The sequence below is a fragment of the Fukomys damarensis genome, unplaced genomic scaffold, assembly GCF_012274545.1.
Source record: "Fukomys damarensis isolate Sample0158 unplaced genomic scaffold, DMR_v1.0_HiC HiC_scaffold_16, whole genome shotgun sequence".
NCBI classification, from domain to species: Eukaryota; Metazoa; Chordata; class Mammalia; order Rodentia; family Bathyergidae; genus Fukomys; species Fukomys damarensis.
The window spans coordinates 10,119,329-10,136,924 of NW_022900928.1; the positions used below are offsets into that span (position 1 = coordinate 10,119,329).

The 17,596-nt window shown below is 43.5% G+C and overlaps 1 protein-coding gene across 2 annotated transcripts in view; it reads right to left on the reverse strand.

Annotated features, from left to right (window-relative positions):
• Positions 1 to 2,092: 2,092 nt before the first annotated feature.
• The window catches only part of Htatip2 (HIV-1 Tat interactive protein 2), an 18,952-nt gene continuing 3,448 nt past the window's right edge, over positions 2,093 to 17,596 (reverse strand). For both annotated transcript variants that reach the window (XM_010620417.3, XM_010620416.3), the window contains exons 2-6: positions 17,229 to 17,424; positions 15,428 to 15,535; positions 7,304 to 7,441; positions 3,225 to 3,286; positions 2,093 to 2,822 (exon numbers count right to left, since the gene is read on the reverse strand). In XM_010620417.3, coding sequence (XP_010618719.1) covers positions 2,597 to 2,822; positions 3,225 to 3,286; positions 7,304 to 7,441; positions 15,428 to 15,535; positions 17,229 to 17,423 — 729 coding nt within the window. In that variant the 5' untranslated portion in view covers position 17,424 and the 3' untranslated portion in view covers positions 2,093 to 2,596. The remainder of the gene's footprint in view (positions 2,823 to 3,224; positions 3,287 to 7,303; positions 7,442 to 15,427; positions 15,536 to 17,228; positions 17,425 to 17,596) is intronic.

Here is a 17,596-nt window from a genome sequence, read left to right on the forward strand (position 1 = left end):
ATAGGGACCCGCTGGGCAGGTGGGGGCGGGGCTGCTGCACGTCCACTGCGCGTGCGCTAGAGACCGGGTAGGGCCCGCGGGCCCACGGGGTTCCCTGGCGTGCGGTGTTAGCACCCTACTTGAGTAGCTTTCTATGATCTTGAGTAGGTTGTCCGCCCTTTCCCTTGCCTAAGTTTTCTCATCGACAGAAACGAGGATTGTGACTGCACTCACCGCGGGCTAGTAAGGATAAACAAGAGTTTACAAACCCGGCGCGGCGGTGCAGGCCAGTAATCCCAGCATGCTGGGAGGCCAGGCAGGAGGATCACAAGTCAGTCTAGCCTGGGCAATTTAGCGAACCTGTGTCAAAAAGTAAGAGAACTGGAGACTAGCTTAGTCCTCGCTTCAGTCCCCAGTACCATAAGAAAAAAAAAGTTAATGCATTAGAAATAAATGCTGACTTTACCCTGAACAACGGAAAACAGGTGAACTGCTTTTTACAAGGGAGTAAGGCTATCAGGTATGTTTAGAAGAAACACCTGGCTGCTGTGCTGTGTAAGAACACGCATGGCCCCATGCCGCTTCCTTCCATTCCTAATGTCTGTAGAATGGGGCAAGTGACTTCAGTAGGTGACGTTTCGGTCTCCAGTCACAGGGGCTGTCACTGTGCTTGGCACAGTTAGGTTAGGTTGAAGACCATGGCCTACTAGGCCCTGCATGATCCTAAACTTCCAGCCCAACTCAACCCTTCACCCTGGCTCCAATCTCAGCCTTTTGTTTATTGTCAATCACTGAATTCTGCACACATGGGCAGGTCCTCCTTCCTCAGATCCAAAACAGGTTCCCTTGATGCTCCAGGTGTGTGTTTCTTGCCACCTACCATTTGCTTGCTTGCTTGCTTCCTTCCCATTAGTTTTCTTGGTACAGCACTGTTTGTACCACAGGACGAGGACTGTGTCTCCACTTTCTCTGGCACATTATTCCTAGCTTGGCCTATGAGATAAATGTACTGAATGAAAATGACTTTACAGTATCGCTGAACTTTTCTGAATGTACTCTTCCTTGCCTGTGAAGTGCTACAGCACAGACGCATCAGGCAGTTAGTAGTTCTCACTTCCAGGCCCCTGTCAAAATGTCTGTGGCACCCTTGGGTTAGACTGTTCACTCGTGTTTCCCAGGGCCACAGAGGCAGATCTCAGAAAGCATTTGCTGAAGGAATTAAACACTTATAGTTACATGGGCCCAGCCAACTCTTTTCATACTTCCAACATACCTGCCCTCTATTCAGCAAGGCCCATTTCTCTCTGTAAAGCTTGGAAAGCCCATCAAAGCTCTTAGTAACCCATCATTTAGTGCTGACAGGAAAAGAAGTTGACACCTAGGCTGGAGGGGTGACTGGGCCAGAGTCTTGTCCGTTGAAGTTCAGGTCTCACCCAAATGCAAGCCTGCTTTTCTCTCTGACCGCAGACCTTTCCCTGACAGCCCTTCACTATTGAGACCAGAATGGAACATAAAGGAGTCGTCGTTAAATGTTCCTGAGGGACAAAATGCTCCTCTGGGCTTTGGCCCTTCCTTGTGCATCTTCTTTCTCTTGCCACAGTTTTAAAACGGCAGTACCTGGAGCCTCTAGAATCTTACTGGCGGTATTAATATTTTGTAAGGTCCTAGACCAAAGGGAAATCCCAAATATTTGCATTTTATTCATCCACAACGAATATTAACAATTATCTAGAAATAGAAAGATACAGGTGCTCTTGCAGAGTGCATAAAAATATGAACTTCTGTATGTGATCAGGCTAAGCTGGGTTAGAATCCGGACTCTGCCACTTTTAGCGTCACATCTTCAGCACCTGGCTCTTGGTGAAGGTACCTAAGCACAGTGAGCCTGTTTTCCTATGATAAAAGGATTACAATATTTTTTAAAGGATAAAAGATATGGGGACTGTAGCACTTTATAAGGACCATTCGTAGGATGAAAGTATAGACAATGTAGAGATGGGAACATAGCAAGCTCTTGGTAATACCAGCTGCTATTATATTATGCCATGGTCAAAATGCTGTGCTCCTACTTGGGCATTTTTTAATAATCTACACCATATCCAGGCTTTATCCATTTGTTTTTATTCCTCTTTATTTCATCCGGTGAATTATGTAAGCTTGGCCATATATTTTCATAGTACATTCTACAGAAGCAGAAAGGCACCAGGTTCACACCGTTCACAAGCATTTGTGTAACTCAGAGGCTGTGATACCAGCAGCTTTCGAGCGGCGCTCTCATCCACGTGCCACATAATGTTTACACAGCACTTGTGACTCTGCAGACTGCCATTTCCAAGCTGGCTCCCAGCTCCCATTAAAAGAAATTTTAAACAAAAGAGAATTACAGATTCCCATGTCCACAACCCCCAAATCCAGACCCAGAAGGTTTGAAATAAGGCCAACAAAGCTCCCCAGGTGACCGGTGTTAACACCATGACACAGAGCACAGCTGTTACTTCAGTCTTCAGGGATGAGAACAATGAAAAAACAAAGGTAAAGTACACGTTTTCTTAGACCCTGAAAGTAGATTTAGTGATGAGTGTTGAAATTTGTGGGTAAAAGCATTTCCACGGCATGGTCACGGCTTGAGACAGCCATCCTCTTTCCCCAGGTCATGGATGGCCTTGCTTTCCAGGACTTCCATCTGCTTGCTGCCTGGTCTCACCATGTTGTTCAGCATTGCTCTTACCACAGTCATCACAGGCGCAGAGAGGCCACTGGCCCAAGAGTGTGGTAAGGAGCCAAAGAATTTCCTAGCCAGCCATTCACCTGGGCGAGATTCTTGCCTGTCACACAACAGAACTCTAAGAAGAAAAGGCAAAGCAGAGGAAGATTCAGTAACCTGCATCAGACCACGTGGGTATTAGACTGAACTGTGTCCCCTCAAGATCTGCGTGCTGAAATCCTAACACACAATGTGACTGTATTTGGAGATGACCTTTAGGTTAAAGGAAGTCTTAAGGATGGGACTAGACTGATCCAGTAGGTCTGTTGTCCTAAAAGAGGAAAGAAAGACCTGCCTGCACATACACACGGGAAGAAGCCATGGGAATACAACAAGACAGCCATGGGCTGCCAGCCAGGAAGAGCAAGGCTCCCTTCTAGCTGCCCTCTTTCCTGTCCTGGACGTCTTAGGCACCCTCCTCTCCAGATGAGAAACTGGCTGAACTAACTGTGCTGTATGCTCAGGTAGCACGTGTACTTACCCAGGCCTAAACACTGAGTAACGATCAAATTTTAATTCTTCAACCCTGGCTTCTACTTCTCCCTGTTAAGAAAGAAGACACTTTCAGTAGTGAAGACCAACCAACTCAGTTAAGTAAAGCTGAAGCGAGGAAAATTGAGAGTTTTGAAGATAATATGCTGCTGCAGGTCTCAAGACTCAAACATTCTTACCTAGAACTTTAGATTCCAAAGCGTACAGGGAGTTGAGAACAGTTAATCCTGATGTGTAAAAGAGTTAAAAGTTGCCTGCTGAATTAAGCACAGCCTGACCATTTCTCATTTTACTGACATGAAAATATTTCCAGAGAGGGTAAATGTTATGCCGTCTTAACCACTAGAGCATTTTCAATTTAGTCCAGAATCACTGCTGCAAGTCAACAGATACTAAGTTTTTTTGGGGGGTGGGGAGAGTATCCAGGTAGTTGCGGTGGCCAGAAAAACCTACAGAGGACTCACTTCTTAACAACTCCCTGCCCTGAATTTCAAAAGACAGATTACATATAGATGACACTGTGAATTTGTTCAGCAAACCACTAATTTTCATGCCAGGCAACTTTGTTAACAGAAATGCCAGAAGTACTTATGCTGGTTGAGGGGACCTCTGATGGCCCTGTGAATTAACAACAAGGGCCTCCTCCTTTGGCACCTGGCTGTTCCAGTCAGTTCACACTTAACCTGACACATCATACAATCTTGGCTATTTAAAACATCTTTTTCATGTATTAACTGGTAGTTTTTTAGCATAGAGATGGTTGTGAAAACTTTATACCACAATCTGAGTCTTAAAATCTAAGTTTGAAAGCTAGAAATCCCATACCATCAGTGGTCACACCCCATCTCCTCTCCCCACACACTAGACTACTGGTAATCTACTTTCTGCTCTGTAATTTTGCCTACTCTTTTGTAGTTGAGTGATATTCTGTTGTATTGGCGTGCTACCATTTGTCCATCCATTCATCAGTTGAGGACATCTGGTTTGTTTCATGCTGGCTAGATGAATAATTCAGCTATAAACATTCATATACACGTGCTTAGGTACACATTTGTTTCTTAACTAGCCTTTTGACACAAAGATGGTTTTTTATTAGCATATGCATGAAAAAGTTAACAGCAGGCCTGAGGCTGCTATCCTGAGTAAGGCCAACCAAGGGTGGCCTTATCCTTGCAAGGGTGGCCCTGGACTTATACCTGGGAACCTGGATTTCAGGAGTGTTCCTGCCATTCCCTACATGATTAGGGCCATCCACTGTTCCTGAACTATTTATTAAAACATTGTGGTCTAATACGAACACCTCCTTTTCTTCTCATGATCTCCAACTGTGAATAGCCTGTGTGAGGGACTCCCATAAAAACCCTGGACTGCTGGGCTTGAGTGACCTTCTGCACATAGTACTCATGCTGGGGGGAATCCAGCCCAGCCTGTACAGCCCCAGCAGGGAGAGGCCTCTTGGAAACCTTCCCTCCTTCCCTCTGGCCCTGATCCATGCACCTTTTCCCTTTGCTGCTTTCCTTCCACTGCCATTTCTCATCACTGTTGGGTACAACTACCTGCTGCAACCTGTGAGACCTTCTGGCGAGTAAGCAAACTTGAGGGTATCCTTGGGGAGTCCCCAAAACAAGCAAATTATAAATTCCTTAAGGTCAAGGGTCACCCGCGGTGGGGAAATGTGCTGTGGGCTCCGCACCCAACCTTCTCCCTGCAGCACCAACAAGTGCCCACGAAGGTCTGACCCATCCAGGCCTCCGTAATGTATGCAGTGGAATGCTTCCCGAGTGCAGTAGAGTCTCCTCAAGAATAAAGGGGTTTCTCCAATGAGGCGGGAGGGGCAGCTCACACACAAGAAGGAGGAGGACATGAAGCTGAGAGGTTGTTCGGGACAGAGCACCTTTCCAAATTCTCCACGCAGCTATATTGTTCAGGATCACTCTGGATGGACAGCTGGGTCATCGTTTCTGTCCTTTTAAACTAATCACACTCATAACGCCACAATGTACGTAATATCGGTCAACTTCTGTGGAGGAAGAATTCTTTTTCCAACTTGCTGCTACAACTATTTGCTGAGGCTCATGCACTTTGCTGAGTCTTTCCCAGGTATGAGACAAAAGCTACTCATTGCACAATGTTCAGCAGCACTATCCTTGGAATCAGGTTGTCTGGGTTCAAATCCCAACCCCGCCACTTACCAGCCAGTGATCATAATACTCAGCTTCCACACAAATGCACATCAAAGCCCTTAGAACACTGCTCAGCACAATTAGTGTTAGCTATTTTTGCCTCATTGAGCTGTTATAACCCCATGAGTAGGTAGGAGGAGTTCCTTTATCATTAAAGCTGAGGAAATATACATGATATTTTCATTCCTAAGAGGTATAAGTATCTACCTTGTCACTGAGAGCAAAATGTTCTATTTGATAATGTTTTTCAAAAGCCATATGTGTATTTTGAAACAACTTTTTTTTTTCTTTTAAGGGTGCTAAAGAAACTCTAAAAGGGCCAGTGATTTAGCTCAGTAGTTCTGTTGCCTGCTTTGCAAGCACAAGGTCCAGAGTTCAATCCCCAGTAGCAAAAAACAACAACAACAACAACAAAAAAAAAACCTCTAATAAGTTAAAACGTTATCATTCTTGATTTCACTGGTGGCTCACTGATCTTCATGGGCCTTGAAATGCAATTCAGCTATAAGCCATATGGAAAATGATCTGAAAATGTACATTACAAGCTGGTCATGAGCAAACACAACCATAAAGATATTTACCAAAATGGTACCAATCGTATATCTCTTTTCAGAAAAATAGCATTGTGAAATGCAGCCCAATGCAAGTCCAGTACAACTTCAGGGTGAAGAAGAGGTGAAAAGAAGAAACAGTAAAGCAGAGTACAAGCACTTATAGTTCTGGAAAAAATACAGTTTAAGAAACTATAATCAAATATCTTAACAACTATACATGCGAAAGTAGAACTGGACATCTCTTTGCTTTTAAAAATGCAGAAATGGTAACAATTGACATTTACAAAGCAACTGATTTCAGCTTAAAGTGAGGGCTTTGGACAAGTGGATCGGACCAAGGGGAGGATTTTTTGACAAGTAGCTGGATAACAGCATGGCAAACTCCCTCCTGCTGCAGATATGTGAGCAGAACCAGGTGAACTTCCGTAAAAGAAATTCACAGTGGAAACAGGGTTTGGCCATATAACCTCTACACCCTGCTTGTGACCCAAAGCCATGACCCATCCTTCTGTAGCACCAGTTTTACTTCAAAGTTAGGAAATGGAAACAACTTTTTAATTAAACAAGGATATGTAACATGAGGAGAATACAATACATATAAAATAAATACAAAATGTGTGTGAATTTAAAAAAAATACTTTTATGAAAAGTTGAGCTTATAATTAGCACACTGCTTCAGGCTAAATGTCCCCAAATCCCAGCATAAGCTCCTTCCTCTCAGCCATTAGAGAACTTGGAATCACAGCCTCCGTGCCTCCTCCAATGCTAGAATTACATGTTGACATTCAAGGCCAGAGCAGTCACAGCTCTCTGTACTGATTCTTGGGTAACACAGCAGACAAGAAGTTGACAGTGGGGGTGCATGCTACTTGGGAGGCTGAGTTAGAATAATTACAAGTTTGAGGGCGGCCTGGGCAACTAGCAACACACTGTCTCAAAACAGTAAAAATGGCTGCAGGCTGGAGATTTAGCTCAGTTGTTCTAGCACCTGCCTCGCAAGTGCAAGGACCAGAGTTCAATCCCCGGTACCAAAAAACAACAACAACAAAAACTGGCTGGGATGTAGCTCAGTGGATGAGCACTTTCCTAGCACACACAGGGCTTTGGATTCAGTTCCCCAGTATCCTCCCCGCCACATATCTACAAAAAGGATGGAAGATATTACAAATTATCTTGTAAATCTTTCCCACTTCCTGAATATATGCCTGCAAAAACATAGCCTGTAGCTATGAAAAATACATAATTAAATGCACTTCATGCTATTTAAATACTATGTAGTAGTTTGTATTATTTAGTACTGCCAATTAGCCCAGATAGAATTGTGCACAAACCTTAACTTGTAAATACAAAAATGTGCTTGACTTATCAGCTCCTCGAGCGGACAGCAAGTTGAAATGTTTGCAACCTCCAGTTTTTGCCATCTCTGCCGACTTCAGCACATAATCTCGGTCAACACGAACAAATCCTTCCTGAGGGGGAAAAGGATGTGAGTTATTTCCCAGAGGCCACGGGCTAATTTTAAAGATGACAAATTAGTTGGGGCAGCAGGCTGGGAGGCCTGAGAGGAAAGAGGATTTAATAAAATGCGTCCAAGCAATACAGGGGAGTCAGGACAAGACCCTGGGAGGGGCTCCAGGTGTGGCCCTCCAGGCAGACCTCCAGCATTAGCAGCAAGGCCAGGCCACCTGGAGAAAACAAGGATAATGACACTGAAATCCAGACACTGAACAAACCCATGAGGCACAAAGGGAACACTGAGATGGGGCTGGGAAACTGCTTGTAGTCTTTGTCTTTTAGTAACCTGACAGACAAGCTTCCAACTCTTGGTGCTTCCTTTCTGTTTCCTGCGCCAACTCTAACAAGGTGGGGTTTCAGTGTGACTGAGGACCCTCGCCAGGCACCATGAGAGCAGGTTAATTTCCAATTTCTGTACATGCTTCGCAACGTGCCTTAGGGATAGAAAGGGATGCACTCACTTTTTATTCTGTTTTGCTGAGAGGTATGTAATTTTAAATTATATATCTTTTTGGAGATCCCTGATCTAGATTCAGTCCAGTGAGGACAGTGGCTGTGTCCTCCTTAATTCACATCTCAGCATCAGCACATGCCTAGCACATAGTCAAAAATGTTTCAATCAATGAATAAAAGTGAAAAAAGCAAAGAAAGGAAAAACCCAGTTGGAAAAAAATCAAAAATACATAAGTGGAAATGAAAGGAGAGGAGAGGATGTCCTAAACAACAAAACTGGAAGGGTGTGTGCCTCTCTACAGCTTCTTGGGACCACTGTCCATTCTGGGGCCCCCAACTCGAGACAGCGAAGAAAAGCTGCAGTCTCCCGAAGCTGATTGTCCCTGTGTATCTTATGAGGTCTTGCTGTAGGAAGAGATGCCAGATCTAAAGATGAGATTCCTGCTCCAAAGATGTTTTAAATTTAAAAATGTCCTCTGTCCTAGCTGTTAGTTCTGAACGTTTTCTTTGGTACGGTGACTTCTTTCTTTCACAGAATGTTAGAAGGGACCTTAGGAAATATCACCTTCAAGGGAACAAGGTGCCATGGTCTAGTGAAGTGCTAAGAAGTGAGAGTTCATGGCAGCAGAAGATAGCAAATGCAACAAGGGACCTTAGCTGCGTCTTTCTGCCCCTTTTATCCCATCCAGACGACTAGGGTTAGGGTGGTGCCAAACCAGTCAGTGCACTGGTTTAGTAATCACATGCGCTTAATCTCAGGATCACTCACTCTAATCCAGCCACCTCTACAAAAGCCCTGTGACCACATGAGGCTTTGGGGGGACATCTAGCCAAAAACGGTAACACAGAAGAGATCTTTACATTATCCTGTTGGGCTCCACGTCCTCACAAAGGTGCTCAGACAACACAAGTGGCGGAGGTTGGAGTTACACAAAGTGAAGCAGGCTCAACCGCAAACTGCTGGCCTTGAACATGGAGGAAAGTGACCATGAACCAGAGGCAGCAGGCAGCCTATAGATGAAAAATGTAAGAAAGCGATTTCTCCTCGAGCCTCTGCGAAGGAATGTAGCCTGCCACCACCTTGATCTCCCAGTAAAATCCATGTCAAACTTCTAGCCTATAGAACTGTAAGAAAATACACTTCCGCTGTTTTCGGTCACCACATTTGAGGTCATTTGTCAGAGCAGCACTAAGAAACTAATGCAAAATCCAATTTTTAAATAGCAGATCCCAGCAGACTTTTAAAACTTCATACTGAAATCTCTGATAGAAGAAAATATGTTGTAAGCAGAGAGCTCGATGAATTTTCACAGGCTGTACTCCCCGGCTGTTTCCCAGACTGAGAGACAAAACATGATGATCCCTCCAAAAGCCTCCCTCACCCTCCATCCTCATCACTCACAAATCCGATTCTAACTATGCCCGCGACCTTCAAGGTGATGTCATTTTTTTTCTGCCCTCCTTAGGTAACAAAAATTCATCTCTTTCCCATGAATCGTCCCCACTTTTCTTCTGTCATACACACTGATGCTCCGTTCTCCACAGCTGACTTGGCCTACGTTCTGTTTCAGAGTCACTGTGTGTGAAACGAACCAGTTTTAATACTTAGCACGTCCTTATCAGAGCCGTTCTCCGAATTGAGATTTTTCAATGTGCTGAAAGTATGCCAAGAAAAACTCAAAACTACACAGAAAAGTTCCAACCGAACTTCTCTCCCTTGTCTATTTCTTCCTCTCATACCAATTCAACAGAACTTCAATTTTTAATAACTGCTTTGTTATTCACCATACAACAATATAGTTGCAGAAATAAATTTTGTGGGTTTTGTCGTTATGTTAGCACAGTTGCTTGGAAGGATTATTTTAGTTGTCTCTGTCAAAATGCTTTTCCTTTTATCAGATTCTTTAAAAATCAGGGAAAGATTCAGCCAATCACAAGCTTCCAGACTGACGCTGTCTCTGACTTAATCCAGAGCCAGAAGAGGGATAATATGATTAAACTGAGACCCTGATTTATTTGGCTTTAGTTCTGGATCAACCTCTCCTTAATGGAGTGCTGTCGTCACCAATTGTTTGATGAAAATTAAAGTGACATAAATACCATGGGACTCTTTCAATCTGACTAGTCAGAGAAGGCACGTCAATACCACCCCAGCCATCAGACTCTGGCATGTTTCCTTTCACCAGCCTCGCTGGCGACTGACAAGAGCCCCTTGAAGGACGAGTACCCACGCCGCTGTGGAGACCCCTCACCCTTCACCCATCATCCCTGCTCAATGGGCCCTGTTGACAAGGTGCCCACACCGTTCTCCATTGGCATTCTCCACACAAAGCTAAAGAGTGTTTGATTAGCAATCAGGGGCTGTTAATCCAAGAAGATTTCACAGATCCTCTGAGCTCTCAAGCTGATTATAGAAATGCATTTTTCCAAGCCCACTAAATTTTAAATTTCACTTCCCTCACCCTGATGCATGGCCTTTTGGCTGGTGAATGGGAACTCAAAAGCAAAAGGGTCAATGGCTTTCAAGGACTTAGAAATCAAACCAATTGGGCGCTGCCGAGTGGCTGAGAGATACCCAACCACACCAGTCCTCTCTGGAGTAAGGGGCAGTCTACTCATAGAGGGGAGAGCTGCCTTCACAAGTTCATTAATTCCCTTTCTTCTACAACAGCTCAAATTTAAAAACAACAGAAAAACAACTGTATCCCAGAAGTAAAATTTTTGGAAAAACTATACTTATTTCCCTAACCATATGAGAGGAAAAAAACCAGCCAACTCTTCTGAGAGCACTAAGTCCATCTTGTTAGCATGACTTTACAATTCCTTAGCTGACTGATGTGCCCTGCTCTGAGCTGGGAATCAGAGTTCCCTGTAGAAAAAGAAATTAGTAAGTTCCCCTGAAGTTCCTTTCCCAGCAGCCACTCAAAAGAATACATACAAAGTAATACAGCTCAGCACAGACATCCTCATGGGTGCCACAAACACTGAAGGAGACAAATTCTCCCATCACTCTTATTTTAAGTCTTATAAATCCAAAGCTACTAAGTAAATAGGGTGATCAAAAATACATCAATAATTACTGTAATAAATTAATTACTGTAATAAATTTTAAAATATCACTACATTCCCCAAATGTTTCCATTTTGGTCACCTTTTACTGTTTCATAGTCAAAGAAATACACACTCTCAAAAGGTTTGGCAGCCCTTCCTGCTCATTACCTACGAGGAAGCAGTCTACTGGAGCTCACCAACATGTCTGAGGTTCCACAGCTGCCTGGTTTCCAAAGAGGGCCCGTGATCTGGGTTCCTGAACCACCTGGGACCTCACCCCTCAGAACCCCCTCCTATGTGTCTTCTAAACAACAGAGATTCAGAGAACAGTGGTTAACCCTTTTCAGGAAGAACCAGATAATAAACACTGTTAGCTCTGCAGGCCTCTTAATCTACACAGCTCCACCATTATAGCACAAAAGCAACCTCAGGTAATTACTATTGCAGTAATTAACATGGTTATGTCCTAGTAAACCTTTATTTATGGACACCAAACTTTGAATTTCTGGAATTTCTGTTTTTATTTGTATGTGTTTTTTTGTTTGTTTGTTTTTGTTTTTTTTTGAGAGAGGGTCTTGCTATGATGTAGAGGCTGGTAGGCTCCAGTGATCCTCCTGCCTCAGCCTCTAGATGAGTAGCTGACAATATCAGCATAAACCACCATACTCAGAATACAAATTTGAATTTCTCATATTTCTACTTAGCATGACATTATTCTTTTGAATGTCTTTAACTACTTTAAAATAGAAAAACATTCTTAGTTTGTAGGCCATACATTAAGCAGATGGCAGGCTGTATTTGGTCCCTACATTGTGGTTTGCAAATTTCTTTCTTAATGTATTATCAGAATCAGAAGTCATATGATTCTAAGGGTGCCACATAAATGTTGCAATGGATGCATTAATCATATTAACATATCAATTAATCATATTAACATATCATCCATTCAATAGAATCTAAGAACCTGGGCTGTGTTAGCTGACTCCTAACAGGTAAGGAGACAAATGAACAAGTGAAATTGCATGAAACCATCCAGAGTCACTAACCAAATCTTTTAGCTACTACAAAGATATGTTAAGTACATGCAGTATTCTTTAATGTGGTTATAAACACTATGTACTGCAAACGTATTAATAACAGATTTTAAAAGGAAAATGCATTATTCACAGTGATATCTTTGAATTTTGCTCTTCATTCAAACTCAACATTGATCCCCGCCCCCCTTTTGAGACGGGGTTTTAATATGTAGCCCAGTCTGACTTTGAACTTGTAGTAGTCCTCCCACCTCAGCCTCCCCTGTACTTTGATTCTAGGCATGCACCACCACATGAGGCTGTCGATCTGGTTTTCAAAGGGTTATTTCAACCTTCTCCAGTATACAGTTACTAAAGCAAGGTGAGGACCATCTAGGACTACAGTGCTTGGAAAACCATCAGGTAAAGAGGACTGATAGAGCCCAGTGCTGCCCAAAGCCAGCCCAAGAAGAGCAGAGTTGGTTGTATCAGATCTCCCAGGGAGCCTGCTAAAATCATAGACTTCAAGCTTCCAACCTCAGAGATTCTTTTTTTTTTTTTTTTTTTTTTTTTTTTTTTGTGGTATTGGGGATCAAACTCAAGACCTTATGCTTGCAAGGCAGGTGCGGTGCTGCTGAGCTAAATCCCTGGCAGACAAATTGGGGATCCACTGCATTGGCTAGACAACTGTGGTCTGTGGATATAAAAGAAAGCTCGGCATCCAACCAGCTATTGCTAAGAGAAATAGTTTTCTAAGCAACTGAAGAAAGCTAACAGACTCATCACTGGCACCTCTTCCAACAGAAATTTGAATAGACTGACTTTTGTGGTTGAATTGTATTCCCCTAAAATGCATATATTTAAATCATAACCCCTAGTCCCTGAGAATGTAATCTTATTTAGAAATGGGATCATTGTTGATGCAATCAGTTATGAGGCTGTGATGTGCACAGTGTTCCTAATCCATTATCACTGGTATCCCTAAAAAAAGGGACAGCGTGACAAAGACATGGGCACACTAGGATAGTGTCATGAAAAGACAGAAAAAGATGGCGGCCACCTGAAAGCCAACGAGAGCCTTAAGACATGCTTTCCCACATGGCCCTCAGAAGGACCCAACTCCAGTGATGCTTTTATTTTAGTCTTCCATCCTCTAGAATGGGTTTAAGCCACCTGGTGCTACTCTGTAACAGTGGCCCTAATAAACTGATCTGCTAAAGATCACAGAGAAGGGCCGGGGATTTAGCTCAGCGGTTGGGTGGCCTGCCTTGCAAGCCAAGGACCCGAGTTCAATAAAAGATCACGAGTAGCTCTGAGACAAAACTGAGTCTCTTCAAGTTTCTCTACTGGAAACACAGCTTGCCAAGGTAAAATACAGGATGTTCTAGTTACAAAACAGCGACTGTGTGATATAAGGCTCACCACCAGCTTCTTGGTGCTTCTCTGATGATCTAGGATGAACTCTTTTACAGAGAGTACCACTGACCCAGAATTCCAGCAGAGACAAGACTGGAATACACAAGTCCCCTCCAAACAAGTGTTCCCTGGCCACTCAGGAGTTGTACCTCTCGTAAACTGTCTGAAGTTATCACAACCTCCAAATTTTATACTGCACCCAATCCCAATTAGTTTGTTTTTAAGGAAAGGACTGGGGAGGTAGCTGAGTTCTAAGAGCACTTTCTTAGCATCCAAGAGGCCTTGGGGTCAATCACCATGCTACAAAAAAAAAAAAAAAAAAAAAAAAAAAAAAAAAAAAAAAAAAAAAAAAAAAAAAAAAGAAAGAAAAGAAAAGAAAAGAAAGAAAAAAGAAAAGACAGAAAAACAAGATGGTCTTTTCCAGATGGAGTGTTAGCTTATTTCTGCTTTTTGCCATCATCCTCTTAAGCTGTTAAAGTCCTAACTCATTTCTGAGACTACTGGGCTTACTAATGTTCTCCCTGCTTATGTATTTCCTTTATCTTTTCAACTTTCCCTTAAAGAACCTAAAGGTGAACGAACAGGAGGTATTGAGTGGCCTAAGAAGTGAGGAATCAAAAACCTATTTTTAAAAAGAGATCCTGGAGAGTGAATTGTTCTAACAAACACTGTACTGCACAATGTGAATGCGACAAAGCACTTCAGAACCTCCCCCAGGGAGCATACTGTGATATTGCCTTTCTGTCGAGAAAATAAACTGCTCTATGCTGAATGCAGTTTTTTATTCTGCTGAGTCACCACTGGAACCAGGCAAGCGCTTGAGACAGTGAAGCCTGCAGCATAGAAGAACAAAAGTTTTCCAGTGCTTTTAGAGGGCACAGCGATTATGACTTTCCCCAGGACAGAACAGGCTGTTAAGCAGGAACATGACCCCTTCCAGAAGGGATAATGTGCCAGTTCCTAGGGAAATCAAAGGTCTCTGTGATCCACAGTTCTCAGCACAGAATGCAACCAGGCAGCGCTCCCAGATGGACACGCAGAACTGCGCAAGACAGAGAAATATATCTCAACCAAGAGCTAAATAGGATTGTGCTCCAGGTCACCAAGGAGCATAGAGGAACACAACTGCATTGACTGCTCAGTTGGCATAGAGCAATACTTCTTCATCTGTGTGCCCTAATGATTCAGGTGCATCAGACTGACTTACCAACCTTCAGTCAGTCCCTGTGGCAGAATCAGTCATGGCCCTGCATATTTAATAGACTTGCTCAGCTCCAGCAAAGAAATTCTGCCAGAACAATAACTCCCATCACGGTATGAATTAAATGGGATCTATTAATATTTGCCTGGATTTACACTTTAAACTATGACTTTTAACTATATAGTCAGTTATGACTTCTGGAAAGGGGTAACTCACGTAGAGGACCATTAAAAAAGAAATAAAGTGTGGGTTTAAACAGCTTTGCGTCAGGGAGACTGAATCATGCCTGGGGTTGAAGCACTGCTGATGATGAGTCACCACGGGGCCTGGCTGAATCGTGCCTCCCCACTCAGATGAGCTGGCCCAGAAGTTTAAAGTGTGGTGTGAAAAGAGTTTAAAGCCAATCACTCAAGGGAGAGAGAATGCGTCAAGTTTAACACATCGATAAAGGCACTGACGACTGAACACAATGAGGAAAGCATGAGCCAGTTACATTCATGAGGACGTCACTGTCTTAGTCAGGGGAAATTATAGAGATAGCAGTATGTGCCACAGGCAAGATCGTGTAAATATTTATGAGGTACACAGTGCTCAGGCCTGAGCTTAGGGATCAATCTGAAGGAAAGAAGAATGTATCAGTGCTATTTGATTCAGAGTTTATCAAAATTAGGGCGGCAGATGAAATCTTACACTATAAAACCTTCCCTACATTTCAGATCTGCAGTAGACTGTGGAGACGAGTAAGGAAGAAAGGAATCCCTGACCACTGGCCAGTACCAAAGGGGGAGAGTGCATATCTTCCTTACCGCTCCAGCTTTCGCTTTGGTGGTGCCCAGGCAACAAAATCCAACATCATGACCTTGGAAGGCAGAAGCGTAGTCATCCAGCTTTTCAAAGTCCACCACTTCTTGATTCTAAACAAGGGCATGGGAGTTTATAACTTCATGTTATTTTAAAAAACACACAGGTCATCCTTCTAAAGAATAAACTATTGCTTATCCCTGACAGGTCTAACCGCTTGCCAAGTTCACAAATGCATCTTCTCCTACCAAAACACTGTTAAGGCTGAATTGGAAATCAACAATACGTCCACAGCACATATAACTGGAAGAGGGGTGACAGAGACTTCTAAAATCAGGCTCAATTAAAATTTATTTATGCCAAAAGAAAAAGTATTTGTAGCTTACCAGGAAGGAGATCACTGAGGTATAATGTAGGGACAAGAGATGGGTGTTTGGAATCTTAAAGAACACTGAGGTTCAAATCTTGGTCCTACTACTTAGTAGGCAAGAAACTGTTGCCAAGTTATTGATCATATATGCCTCTGGTGTTTCTCAGCTATACAGTGTGGTTGATAATACCTTCAGTCCAATCCATAAACTACCTGCATAAGAGTCAGCCCATGAATGCTTGATAAAAAGACATATTCCTGGGTCCTAGGCCAACACTTCTGCACTGGAATCTGCACTCTGAACAAGAACTCATGGTAATTCTAATGCACCCTGAAATTTAAGAGCCTGTACCTAACCTTTTAAGTCTGCTGTGAAACTTACAGTTGAAGAAATTCTATCACCCAGGAATTCACATAAAATCTTGGCTTCCTTTGCTGCCATTTTTTTTTTTTTTTAATACTGGAGGTTGAACTCAGCCTCAGGCATGCTGGGCAAGTGTACTACTACCGGGCCACATCCTCAGCCTCATCCCAAAGCACTTTCCTGGCACTGTATAAAACGCTGAAGAAAAGCAGGTTTTCATAAAGTGCTAGGTCAAAAGATGTGCCACCTGAACTGCTCTCTCAAAGCACAGATCTCAATGTCTGGTGCATTTACCAGAAGCATTTCACAAGGCCCAGAAAATAGGCTACAAAGACTGCCTGAAGTATCAGCAAAGATGTCTGCTTTAAACAGACCAAAGATGTAAGTGAAATGATCTGAACACAGAGCTATGGGAGTCAAGGACACTATTTGCAAGCCTGCTTGGTATCTGGAATATTCCTCCCCTGAAACCCAGAGGACCAAATTCTGTAGTTGTGGTGCCTCAGGAACACACTATCTTATTCAATTTGCTACGATTCATCAATAATTCAGTTTAGGGATCAGAATCTCCATGAAGCTCAGACTTCAGATATTTGGGCACTATCATCAAGATGAACATCTGGGGTATCGCTTGCCCATTTACACGGAACTTAAGTAGAAGGTAATGTTCCTTTCACAGACACAAGCCTGGGGAGTCAGGAAGGGCAAGCCACTCTGCAAAGCACTTTCAGGCTGTCAGAAAGCATTCTGTGAAGTGTGCGGGGAGAGATGACAAGCCATATATGAATCATGGTTCTTGCACAATGTCTAAAGCCAGCCTGTAGGAACTAAAAACAGAGCTCTTCTCTCTGTCTCTCCAACTCCATCACAATCTGCTTTATCCATTTCCAGGTGGTGAGATGGAAGGCTACAAGCCAGGAGTTCAGCTTCTGGATCAGTCACAGACAAATTATGATCAAGTCCCTGCTTTCCCCCACTGGCCCGGCAGCATTCAGCTTCTGAGTAGGAAATCCGTTCACCTTACAAAACCAAATCAGGTGATACACTTTTGGGTCCCAGCTGAAATACCCACCACGTTTTTATATGCATCCTCCTCAAAGGTGAGCTTCCTCCGGCCTATGAGCGTGACTTTGGAAAACAGGTTCTGTTCCAGGATTTCTTTTAAGAGCACTCTCCCTGTTTCCCCGCTGGCGCCCAGAATAAATACAGACTTATTCTGCAGCCGGAAGTCTTCCCGAAGCTTCGGCAGCGCCTGGGTCTCGGCCATGCTGGGGAAAGAGCGGCGATAGGTGTTGGTCTTGCGATGTTAAGCCCGGAACGGGGTTGTTTATCAGTTCCGAGAGAAGACTGTCACCTCGGAGACGCCGGTGCCGCGCTCCCCCCGGCCTCACCTGGGCGCCGGCACCTGGCCGCACACACCCGGGTGCCACACACTGCGGG